The 12,842-nt window shown below is 46.9% G+C and overlaps 1 protein-coding gene across 5 annotated transcripts in view; it reads left to right on the top strand.

The window, feature by feature from the left end:
* AP1B1 (adaptor related protein complex 1 subunit beta 1) overlaps positions 1-12,842 on the top strand; it is a 46,799-nt gene that overhangs the window by 16,255 nt on the left and 17,702 nt on the right. For all 5 annotated transcript variants that reach the window (XM_048514460.1, XM_048514465.1, XM_048514463.1 and 2 more), the window contains exons 4-12: positions 717-852; positions 2,087-2,332; positions 5,916-6,106; positions 7,479-7,700; positions 8,086-8,206; positions 8,380-8,475; positions 9,640-9,755; positions 10,444-10,609; positions 11,630-11,728. In XM_048514460.1, the coding sequence (XP_048370417.1) occupies positions 717-852; positions 2,087-2,332; positions 5,916-6,106; positions 7,479-7,700; positions 8,086-8,206; positions 8,380-8,475; positions 9,640-9,755; positions 10,444-10,609; positions 11,630-11,728 (1,393 nt within the window). The remainder of the gene's footprint in view (positions 1-716; positions 853-2,086; positions 2,333-5,915; positions 6,107-7,478; positions 7,701-8,085; positions 8,207-8,379; positions 8,476-9,639; positions 9,756-10,443; positions 10,610-11,629; positions 11,729-12,842) is intronic.

Raw genomic sequence — 12,842 nt, 5'->3', positions numbered from 1 at the left:
CACTTAAGCCCTACACAGGATGGCAGATCCGTCCAGATCCTTTCCTAAGAAGATTTCTCTTTGGTCAAAGTCTTCTGACTCATCCAGGTTTTTCACTTGGTTGGCTGATGACTTAATATTGCAGCTCTTTGCCACACGCAGTTATGCTGAAGCCCACTTGTGTAACTGCTGTTGACAGAGGTGTGTCTCATTGACCAACCTATGAGTGTGTGTGAGCTGTCAAGTCACAGCTGATTTATAGCAACCCCTGTAGGGTTTTCAAGGCAAGAGACCGTCAGAAGTGGTCTGCCATTGGCTGCCTCCACGTGGGCTGAGAGAGTCCTGAGAGAATTGTGACTGGCTCAGGGTCACCCAGCAGGCTTCATGTGGAGGAGTGGCGGGTCGAACCTGGTTTTCCAGATCAGAGTTCACCGCTCATAACCACTACACCAAGGGTCTGCAACCTGTGGCTCTCCAGATGTTCATGGACTAATAATCAGCCCTGCTGATGGGATTTGTAGTCCATGAACATCTGGAGAGCCACAGGTTGCAGACCTCTGCCCTGCACTATGCTGGCTCTCGATCACCCAACCTGGCCCATGTGAAATCAATGTTTAAGGTTTAAGTTTCTCTGGCAAAGGGAGCAGCAGCTATAAAATATCACTCTCAGAAATCAACACCCCCCCCCAAACTGTGAGTATCCTAACTTAAGCAAATCTCATTTTTTCTCTTTCCAGCGCTCTCTTTCCAGATGTTGTCAATTGCATGCAGACAGACAATCTGGAACTGAAGAAGCTGGTTTACCTTTACCTGATGAATTATGCCAAGAGCCAGCCAGATATGGCCATCATGGCTGTGAATACGTTTGTCAAGGTGAGTGCTGTCGATTCCTTGCCCATCACCTGCGGTGTCTCAACAGCACTCTGTGTAGACAAAGGAAGATTAGAGTCCTGTTATTGGCATCTCTGACTGGGAAGCCAGAGTAGGGAAAGAGCTTAAACAGTGTGGGAATGGGGGAGGGGAAATAACTGCTAAGTGGCAGGATTCAAGGGATTGCCTTCAGATAAAGAGAGGATTATCTAGTAGCTGGTGTATTGTAGTAACGTTGTGCTGAGGAAGTTGATCTGCTAGCCAGGAAGTCCCTGGTATGAATGTTGCCTCAGCCGTGAGCTTACTGCAAGACTTGAAGCAGTGCCATTTCTATCTGCCTCTGAGCACCCCCCCCCCCCCGCCATATGCAGTATTGGATGCAAAAATGGTCTATCTTATAGGGTTATTGTCCAGAAAGACTACAAAAGATAATGTCTGAGATCCATTTCATAATGCTCTTTTAAAGCTATATAAATGCTTAGCTGTAGAACTGTAAACTTTAATAGGAAGGTAGTTAACGAAAGCGTATTAGTGGATTTTGGCGGCAGGGACTGTCTTAATGACATCGAGTGTTTTGGACTCCAGTGTCTGTGTGTGGTTTTGATGTTTGGGTTTTTTGCTAGGGAGTTAAAAAGAAAATTTTTTAAAGCCTGGACTTGCTTTTTAATCATGAGAGATGGTTTATAATTGTAAATTGGCTGAGAAATTGTAAATCGCTAACCAGGAAATTCTTATCCAAATCTTGATCTCAGTGGGTGGCATAGGCAGATTGCTTTCTCACCCCCCACCCCCACCCCCAATCTGAACAGTAATGCTGGCCTATTCTACTGGGTGGTAAGTATTATGAAGATCATTTGTGGAATGTGTTTTGAACTCTCAATTTAGTAATAGCATTCAGTAGATTGAAGTGTCTAAGTTATGGTGATATTTAAAATACAGAAAATGTACTTAAATCTCGCATCACAGATGATAAAGAATATAATTAGGAGATTGAAATCCAAGTATTCAGATAGACTGAGATTGGCGAGGGATTTATAAATTGCCAATGAATATCAAGCATTGCCCCTAAGAAGCTGAAACATGTTCCTTCTTGCTTTTTGGTTGTGAATGATCTAAAGTTTCACAGAGTTGCATCATGTGTTAGAGACTTTTTTTTTTTAAGAAAGCTTAGATCTCAAAGATAATCTGCATATATGGAAGCCAGAAACTTTAACAGACTTCCTGTAATCTCTCATAGGATTGTGAAGATCCAAACCCCCTTATTCGGGCCCTGGCAGTACGTACAATGGGCTGCATCCGGGTTGATAAGATAACAGAGTATCTGTGTGAGCCGCTGAGGAAGTGTTTGAAGGATGAGGACCCCTATGTGCGTAAGACGGCAGCAGTCTGCGTTGCAAAGCTTCACGACATCAATGCGCAACTAGTGGAGGACCAGGGCTTTTTGGATACCTTGAAGGACCTGATATCGGATTCCAACCCTATGGTGATTGATTTCTTTGTTTGGGGAATGTCCCTATCCCCTTCCTCTTTGTCCCAGCATGGTGTAGTGGTTAAGAGCAGGTGCACTCTAAACTGGGGAACCGGGCTTCCCCGCTCTGCCACTTGAGCTGCGGAGGCTTATCTGGTGAACTAAATTAGCTTGTGCACTCCCAACACATGCCAGCTGGGTGACCTTGGACTAGTCGCAGTTCTTTGGAGCTCTCTCAGCCCCACCCACCTCACAGGGTGTGTGTTGTGAGGGGGGAAGGGAAAGGAGTTTGTAAGCCCCTTTGAGTCTCCTTACAGGGGAGAAAGGTGGGATATAAACCCAACTCTCCTTCTTCATTGATGGCTTTGAAGCTAGAGGGCATGATAGTAAGATTTCCCAACAGTCTGAGGAGGGGGCTCTTCTGGCTTTCTCTAGTCTAGGGGTCTGCAACCTGTGGCTCTCCAGATGTTCATAGACTACAATTCCCATCAGCCACTGCCAGCATGGCCAGTTGGCATGCTGGCAGGGGCTAATGGGAATTGTAGTCCATGAATATCTAGAGAGCCACAGGTTGCAGACCCCTGCTCTAGTCCCACCCTTGCCTCATCAGCATGCAGCTTCATATTTCTTCCTGATAGACATCTTGAACCAATGGGTGGTGCTCTTATCCAGGGAGAAGCCAGACATTTCAAAGCTGTTGGCCGGTGTCTCCGAAAGACCAGGTTCATAGATTCAGCTGGATCAAGAGCTCAGGGTTTTCTAGGAGTGTAATGTGGCGGGGGGAAAGGATGTTTGAGTGGTACCCCACTTAAAAAGGAAACGCAGAAAACTACACAGAATGATTGCATATGTGTCCAGCCTCACCCTGTACTTTTTCTTAATATCCTAATGCTCTGTGTGTATCCATTCCTCCTTTTACACCTCTGTTTTTACTGCCTGTGTATAATTTAATCTAACTTGTCTCATTAGGACGAGTTTGTTCCAGTAGTCAAGAATCGGTCCTGGGAAACCAGGTTCTGAATTCCAGTTAGCCCTGAATTGATTTCCCTCCCCTAGGTCTGAGTTGCAGCCGTCTTCTCTTTTAAATAGCTGCTTTGAGGATAAAGTGTCATGTTGTGCTCTCTGTTATCACTCTTTGGTTAAACATGCAGCGTTTGAGAAATGCCAACCCAAGGTAGCTGCTCTTTGCTTTCCTATATTTTTAAAAGCCATGTAATTGGAGAACCACCAGCCTCCTTGTTTGGAGAGAACCAGATGAATGTTTAATGTGATGGCATACAAAACAGCTGCTTTGCTTCTGGCAGGAACTTAGTAATGAAGTTGCAGCAACCACTAATAGACTTCGTAACTTTAAAAAAACTTACCCCACACAGGTCAGGTCTAGACCAAATGTTCCCAGCCTTTTAATTCTCTTCCTTCCACTTCTGTTCAAAGCCAGCCAAGATGCAGCGCTAAGGCTGCTTGCATGTATTGTCGAAGACCTTCGTGGTCAGAATCAAGTGACTGTTGTGGGTTTTTCAGACTGTGTGGCTGTAGTTTCATGGTTGTAGCTTCTAACATTTCACCCGCACCTATGGCTGGCATCTTCAGAGGCAGGTCACAGAAAGACACATTTCTCTGTGCCACAGAGAAAAGCACATCTTTCCGTGACACGCCTCTGAAGATGCCAGCCACAGATTCGGGTGAAGCGCTAGGAGCAAAAAACACCAGACCGTGGCCATACAGCCCAAAAACCCCACAACAGCCAGGTTGTTTGTACGCTTGTTGGGTTTTTATCCCTCTTTCTCTTGTTGCTTTGTTTTTTCCTAAAATAAAACTGAAGTGAACATCAGCAGTGAGTATAAATCGGCATTAACTGTGCTTTGCTTTTTGACTAGGTCTTGCAACTCGGCTGCAACTTGTAGTTTGAAATGACCATGGTTAACCCTGAATTAGCCTCCTCCTTGCTCTTTCAATCATGGTTGAAGGACTAGGGGTGTTATATCTGAACTTCCCCAACTAGATTTAACAGTGCGAGATCAACTTGTCATCTTTCTGTCGAGAGTTTATTTAGAAAACCTGTATGCTGCCTCTTCAGTGGCCTGCTTTAGTTAGACATAGAATCCTAGAGTTGGAAGAGACCACCAGGGCCATCAAGTCCACTCCCCCATTCCCACACACAGTCCAAGCACTCCCAACGTTCATTCAGCCTCTGTTTAAAAACCTCCAAAGAAAGAGACTCCAGACAACAGAATGAAACCATATAAAACCATTTAAATCAACAAAACTTTAAAAACCTAGAATGTTAACATTTTAGCAGCCAAATGATCCTCATGACAGTCCTCAGACTAGAAGGAGACTGTAAAAACAACTTTTAACATCAACCCCTGCTAAAAAGCTTGGTGTTGAATGATGCAAAAGCTTTCTTGAATAATAGTGGTAATTGCGTTTTGGAGCATTTTTTCCCCTGAAGATTTCATGGCAAATTGGTAGTTTGCTTTCCTTTTGAGCAGGACTGAAGAAGCCTCTATCTGCAGATTTAGATATAGCCTATTGCAGTCTGCCTATCTTAATCCATTTCTTCCTCCTGAAAATGACTTCAAGCCTGCCAGCTGTCACTTTAATCATGAGTTGCCATCCCTGTACTTGGTACAGAAGCAATAGCCCTTCTGGGCTTGAACGCAGGCTGTTTTTTATGAGCAAAGCCACACCTCTCTCTATTATGGATCAAATACCACAATGCAATGGACAGCTGAGTAATAGTGGAGACCAGGTTGTCTTTAAAAGCCTGTGTTTATATGTGCCATTGACATAGCAGCTTAAAAGGGTGAAAGAAATAGCTGGTCCAATCATAGCAAAGGCCTGACTTGTTGGGCACTCTGTCTCCAGTAGTGGCCAACCAGATGCCTTTTAGCAAATGCAAGAAGGGTGCGTTAGATATGTATGTTTCTCCTTAGCAGATTGTGTATTGCTTGTGAACATGGAGATGTTCATTTTGGCTATTATGACTGGCCTGATTTTCACTGTAATGGTAGCAGTGTAGGTTTTTGGTGTGACAGCATATAGCCCGTTGTTTCTCAAACTTTTAACAGCTGAGGCAGGCCCTCACCCCCCACCCCTCCGGCCTCAAATTCAAAGATGGATGTACTTCTACTTTGGAAGCCGTACTTATTTTTGTGTGCAAGAACAGAAATGTACCCTCTGTATTTCTGAGTTGCTTTTCTAGGTGTGCCTTATGAGTGGAAGGAGGGGAGCTCAGAACAGTTACTTATTCATAGATACAACAGGAAGCCTCCTGAGAACGGGTGGCCCTGCTGCACATATGCTTTGAGTGATTCAGTCGCTCCCAAATCATACCTGATTCAGAGACACAGTCAAGGATGCAAAGAAAGAACAGTAGATCGATTTGGGATTCAGCAGGCAGCTACATCTGATGAGTAATTTGGGTTCTTAGGAGCCTTTATTGAATTTGTGTGTAATTCCTCCAAGGCATTCTCAGAATGTCCTCTGGCGCACAAGATGGGAATGTTTGATTAGTCTGATAAAGCATCTGTAGGTTTGCCCTGCTGGTTTTAAGAAATAGGATTTTTGAATGGCTCTTTCTTGGGTGTCTCGTCAGGTGGTAGCCAACGCAGTCGCAGCCCTCTCAGAGATAGCAGAATCCCACCCGAGCAGCAACCTGCTAGACCTGAACCCGCAGTCGATCAATAAGCTGCTGACGGCCTTGAACGAATGCACAGAATGGGGCCAGATCTTCATCCTCGACTGCCTGGCCAACTACATGCCCAAGGACGACCGCGAGGCCCAGAGGTGAGCGCTGTGGCTTGGCTCCTGCAAGGCTCCTCTAGTGCTGCTAAGGAGAAGCCTGGAAATCCTTTTGCCAAACCCTGGAGTGGCCACTGAAACAGCAGAAGGGAAACAGCAGTTGCTGGGCGATGCTGGCACGGGCTGCTCCAACAAATTGCAAGGAGGATGGAGCAGCTATGCTTGTTGCCATAGCAGCAGCAGCACAAGTGGCCCCAAGAGGCTCAGACATCTCACATGGCTTCCTTGTGAAACTGGAAGCAGATTGGTGGAGGAGGTAAACACCTGGGGTGGGTGAGCACCCTGACAAACGCTCAGCTTTAGGGAGGGGAGGAGGATTTCATCCTTTGCTGCCCTGAAGCCTCTACGGAGATGGGAGGATGATCATTCCCCACACCATTGGCTACCAACTGGAACTCCACATAAGAGATGGAGGCTGCAGAGAGGCTTCACTCCCACTTCGAATGAGTTGCTGTGCAGGCCCCTTTCTTTGGAGGGCCGGTTCTTTGCTTATGTGGCCTTCTCTGTCCTTTTGCAAAATTAAAGGAATTTGTATCCAGCCTTTCCACCAGCTGCTCCCAGTGGCTAACAGTCAGTTTAGCATGAAGGAATTGCACCATATCAGTCCAAAATCATAAGATGAGACACTGACTATGCTAGTGGGAGGGGTCCAATTCTCCCTAGAGCATCCTGTTCGGTCTTCCACACCATCTCTTCTTCTAAAAGTGATACTTGACTGAATGGTACTAAGGCTTAAGCCTGCCATGATGAGAGAGTGGTAGTTGGCTGAATGGTACTAAGGCTTAAGCCTGCCATGATGAGAGAGTGGTAGTTGGCTGAATGGTACTAAGGCTTAAGCCTGCCGTGATGAGAGTGGTAGTTGGCTGAGTGGTACTAAAGCTCAAGCCTGCCTTGATGAGAGAGTTCTTCCTTCTGTGAGTGATCAGGACGGCCTGTCACTTTGGGTTTTTTGCTACTTGTTCATAACTGCCTCAGCTGAAAGCCTGAAAGATGCTCCAGAGCTCAACAATCAAGGTGTCCAATTTTAACCTTTCAGTCATGCCTGGATCTCTGCATCTTTGTTCATGATTATATATTCGGTTATGTGATGAAATGTCGGCCTAGAATGTGGCCATCTTCTAAATGCAGTGCAGATTGTCTGTGTACATTAGCGTCTTGATGATCAAGGGCCATGGAGTAATTTGAAGCTAATGTGTGTGGACAATCTATGTTGCCTTTAGAAGAAGGCTACATTATGTATTTTTTTGTTACCTCTGCTTTCTCTGTGAGCTGGCAAAAATCCCCCCCTACTGCCCTTTGACACTTGGCGGCTGCATTTTATCCCTTCTTGTTCACCCCTCAATCCCTCACCTTACAGCATCTGCGAGCGGGTGACCCCCCGGCTGTCCCATGCCAACTCTGCCGTAGTCCTTTCAGCAGTGAAAGTGTTAATGAAGTTCATGGAGATGCTCTCCAAGGACCTGGATTATTACGGCACGTTGCTGAAGAAACTGGCTCCCCCGCTTGTCACCCTGCTGTCGGCAGAGCCCGAGCTGCAGTATGTGGCGCTCCGCAACATCAACCTCATAGTGCAGAAAAGGTGAGTCGTTCCTTCTTCTGCCCTATGCAGTTGGGGAGGAAGCCGGGGGCAGATAACCTGCAGGTTCCCATTTGTGCACAAGGTATAGGCCAGTGATGGTGAACCTTTGACACTCCAGATGTTATGGACTACAATTCCCATCAGCCCTACAATTGACCATGCTGGCAGGGGCTGATGGGAATTGTAGTCCATAACATCTGGAGTGCCAAAGGTTTGCCACCACGGGTATAGGCAGTATTCTTCGTGGCTCTTGTTCCCAGGGGAATTCCTCAGGCTCCCTTGTTCTGTTCCAGTTGTGAGGGGAAAAGTAACCAAAATTGTTCTTGTCACATTTGCGTGCTCTTTAGACGGTGATAGAGATTTCTCATGTCCTCGCTCCCTCCAGGCCTGAAATCCTGAAACACGAGATGAAAGTTTTCTTTGTGAAGTACAATGACCCGATCTACGTCAAATTGGAGAAACTGGACATCATGATCCGCCTTGCCTCCCAAGCCAATATTGCGCAGGTAAAGGAGAATGCACTTCGTGCCTTTCTGTGGAGTCTCCTTGCATCAGAACACTTGCAGGCTGGTGCCATGAAGTGGTAGATGTTCTGTGGGCTTTGCCTCACTGGCCATTTCAATTTTTAGGCTAAGCGGACGGTCTTGTTCTGTTCTTCTCACCTTGTGTCTCAAAACAGGTCCTTGCTGAGCTGAAGGAGTATGCGACAGAAGTGGATGTGGACTTTGTGAGGAAAGCCGTCCGAGCCATTGGCCGTTGTGCCATCAAGGTTGAGGTGAGTCTTGAGCTGGCTTCTCACTGAGAAAGGAAACCTTACCATTGATGGTGGTTCTTTGATCAGATTAGGAGGTCTGCCTGACTGGAAGCCCTTTATTAAGAAATTCCTTGCATAACGAACACGAGCGTTCGTCCCAAACGTACATGCTTTCTACGTGAGGACGGTGGCTCAGGTACCACATCTGCTTAGAATGTCAGCTGCCCCAGGTTCCATCTCCGGCCTCTCCAGTTAAAAGGACCAGGTGGTAGATGAATGACTTCTACCTGAGAACCTCTACCAATCCGAGTAGATGATACTGACCTTGGTATGCCAGGTCAGAACTTTGGTCTAGGCGGCAGCATGTGTCGAAATGAGAAGGGATTCTTTATGCATGGAGAGGCATTGCACTGTGTGACTTGCCTACCTGCAGCTGGACGTGGGGCATCCCAGAGTCCACCTCTGAGGTGATCTTCTGTAGTACAACCAAAAGTGGTTTCTGAATTGTGTTTTTCCACTAGGGCAATTGATATAACCTTGAAGGAAACTCGGGCCCCTTCCACACATACAAAATAATGCACATTCAGTCCACTCACAATTGTTTGAAAGTGGATTTTGCTATTCTGCACAGTAAAATCCAGCTTCAGAGTGCATTGAAAGTCGATTGAAAGTGCATTATTCTGCATGTCCAGGAGGGGCCTGGGTGAACATCTGTTCCATGACTTCATGTTTGAGGATGTGAAAACATCTGGTTCCCCTTGGAACCTTGTGCTACTCTTTTTTGAAATATTTGAAAGCCGTTTGTGAGTGGAGGAACACAAGGGGCACTCTGTTTTGGATTACAGAGATTGGGTGCAGCGTGGTTCAAGCGCTGTAAGCAGCCGTAAGGGAGGGGGTGTTGCCAGTGTCCATATGAATTATGCTTTTAAAAACAGTGGCCAAGGAGGGGGTTTTAGTCGCACAGGGCACTGTGCTTTCCATGAGAATTCTACAGTGTGCAGAAAGCTGTGTGACTTGCATGTATTTCTGGCTGTTTTGCCATGACCAGGAAATTCCTGGTCTTCCTGTTTACACATCCCACCCTCGCTACAAGATAATCCAGATGAGTTGTAACTTCTGTCCTGCTGTCCTTTGCAGTTTTCATTCGCCTCTTGGCTGACCTCTCTCTCTTTTCTGTCCACCCAGCAATCTGCCGAGCGTTGTGTGAGCACACTGCTTGACCTCATCCAAACCAAGGTCAACTATGTGGTGCAGGAGGCCATTGTTGTCATCAAGGACATTTTCCGCAAATACCCCAACAAGTACGTGAACTCCTTGACACCGACCTGCTGACTTTACAGCCCAATTCAGAGGATGAGGCGGCCGGAAATGGCACCATTTCTGCACCACCACATTACCTCCGAAAGGGTTTCAGGCTGTGCAGGAAGGCTCAAAAACAAAACGACCCTGGCCCACTGAGAAAACCATATAACGTGACAGGATACAAAAACAATGAAATACGTAGATAAAACCAGTATAATCTGTCAAATGTCCAGCAAAATGTGTCAGTCATCCCTAAAACGGGGGAACTGTTTTTAAACAGTGCCTTAAAGCCATGAACACAGGCACCAACTGGATAAAACAATGAGGAATTCCCAGGAGGAGAGTAAGGGGGGGGGGGGCTACATAATTTCAGAGACAGGAGCATCCAGAGCTGGACATCAGAGGCGTAGCAAGGGGGGGAACTCCCGGTGCACTGGTGCGGCCTACGCCCCTGCCCTGGAACGCCCCCTCTGTTAGACGTTTAAGGTGTCCTCTGTTTAAAATCTGATCTCTCCATCCCCATGCTCAGATCTGATCCCTCCACCGTCATGCCCTTTGGTCACTGCTTCCTCTCTGTGAATGCAAAGCCTTGGGTCAAAACCAGAATTTTTGAAAGAGCAGGAAGGCAGTTTCTTTGGGAGCTGCATGTTTGTATTACACCGTGGGTGCCTTTTCATTTGTGTCCAGGTATGAGAGTGTGATCGCCACCCTGTGTGAGAACTTGGACTCCCTGGATGAGCCAGAGGCCCGAGCTGCCATGATCTGGATTGTGGGAGAATACGCCGAGCGCATTGACAATGCGGATGAGTTGCTGGAGAGTTTCCTGGAGGGGTTCCATGATGAGAGCACTCAGGTGATGGGGCAAGGCAAAGGACACGGCTGTAGTTGAAAGGCCATCCATCATCCAAAAACCGTTGCATTGTACCACTGGAATGAGCATCCCAGGTGTACTCTGCAACATCTGGGATTATGTTGCTGTGCACAGTGAGATTGATGGTTTCTTTGGCATCTGCCTAAAGCAGGGCTTTCCTAAGCCTCTCTTTGGGATGGTTATACAGTTTGTTGGGTTGAACTTGCTGAGGTAAACAGTAAACTCTCCCAGAATTCCTTTTCCTGAGCACGTGTGTGTGGAGAGAGAGAGAGAGAGACTGATTCAGGAGAACAACTCCAAGTTGCTCACCATCTGAAGTAAACAGATTGGACACACAAGCTTGCTTGATTTCCTTGGTTCTAATAGGATGAATGGCCCGGGCCCTAGAATCATAGAGTTGGAAGAGACCCCAAGGGCCATCAAGTCCAACCCCCTGCCATGCAGGAACACACAATCAAAGCACTCCTGACATGTGATAATCGAGCCTTGTTTAAAAGCCTCCAAAGAAGGAGACTCCACCACTCTCTAAGGCAGTAGATTCCAGTGTCGAACAGCCCTGACAGTCATCTTCTGGAGGGACTGAGCAACAGAATCGCTGGCCTCCTGAAGTGCCTGTAAGTGAAGGGCCTTCCTGGGAGAAAGCAGAGTTCAGTACTGGGAGTTGTTTCAGTTCAAACAAACCCCATTCTCCATCCTTGACACCAGATTGCCTAAGCCTCATTTGATGAGCATCCCACAAGTTGGGGCAGGGGGGAATTGCAGAGTTGCAGTGCGTGTCTGTGCTTAGAGTATGCAAAGAATGGTAAAGTGTGTGTATGAAGGTGGGGGGGGGGTTCCTTTCTCATAACAAGGGTTCTCTGGATGCACACATTCTGCCCCTTCTTCATGAAGATGGCCATTTTGCTGGCCTTGCACAGTTCAGAGTTGCCCAGCTACCCTGGGGTAAAGCGCAGCAAGCAAGCAGTGCCTCTTGAGCTCACACCTTTCCCCCTCATCACACAGGTGCAGCTGCAGTTGCTGACGGCCATCGTAAAGCTTTTCCTCAAGAAGCCCACCGAAACCCAGGAGCTGGTGCAGCAGGTTCTGAGTTTGGCTACACAGGTAGGGAGCTCAGTCTCACTGGTGGCCCAATCCCCTTCCTTTTGAAGTCACTCTGTCTCCTCCTTGCTCAGAAAAGGGCCACTTTTTCACCGCCTTTTTGCATCTTGCCCTTCCTTGAGGGGGCTTCATGTGGCAAGATGTCCACTTTTATCCTTGCGACAGCTCTACAAGGTAAACTAGGATGAGAGAGACTAATTAAGCAGGGATTCTCATCCGTGGTTTCTGTGGTTCACATCCTTGGTTCTTCCCACCACAAGTCCTCATTGCTTTCATCCAACAGTTTTCTCTGCCTTTCTCTGGGCTAGGGGAGAGAATGTGCCCTAATCCAGTGGGCGGAATGCAGGCAGGTTTATACTAGGGGTGTCCAACTCTGGCGTGTCAGATGCTCATGGACTACAATTCCCATCAGCCCCTGCTGGCATGTTAGCAGGGGCTGATGGGAATTGTAGTCCATGAACATTTGAAGTGCCAGAGTTGGATACCCCTGGTCTATACTATACCTCCTGCGATATTCCTGTGCAACGATGATGCGGTTGTGGGGAGTCCCCACATATTCTCTGCTACCTCAGTTCTGTTACCTTGTTGCTCTCCTTGTCTCACCCTGCCCCACCTTGGCAACCAACAGCGGATGCAAGGGCTGGGCTCTAAATTCTGTGCTGGCGTAATCTAAACTGTATGTTGTGCACGTTGAAAACAAATGCTACAAAACTTTCTTATATGTTGGTCAAGGGGAGGATTAATGAGCTGTGCAAAGAACTGCGGTCCCATCTGTTCCCAATCACTGAAAATTTTATTCAGCCCTTCTCAGCATTGTTCGCAAGCATCTAAACGTGTTCTTGCAGTTGTCCCATGTTTTAGGCCCCTGGTATTTATCTGTGGTCATCAGGTATTGAAGTCTATGCTCTGGACCAACTTCTGCATATCGATGGTGGGTGTGCCAAATGTGAACTCCAGCAAAGAATATATCCTTTATCTTGGTGAACGCTGGAGACTTTCAGTCGCCATGACTTGGAAGGCCCACTTGAAAATCCCTAAACCAAATCAACTTTCTCTAGGCTTGGTCAATACCCTAGAAATTTGGTAAAATTCAGATTCGGATTTATTCACTTATAAA

The sequence above is a fragment of the Sphaerodactylus townsendi genome, linkage group LG13 (genome assembly GCF_021028975.2).
Source record: "Sphaerodactylus townsendi isolate TG3544 linkage group LG13, MPM_Stown_v2.3, whole genome shotgun sequence".
Lineage (NCBI taxonomy): Eukaryota > Metazoa > Chordata > Lepidosauria > Squamata > Sphaerodactylidae > Sphaerodactylus > Sphaerodactylus townsendi.
Note: the sequence above shows the minus strand (reverse complement) of the source record. Positions and strands in the feature narration are given on the sequence as shown.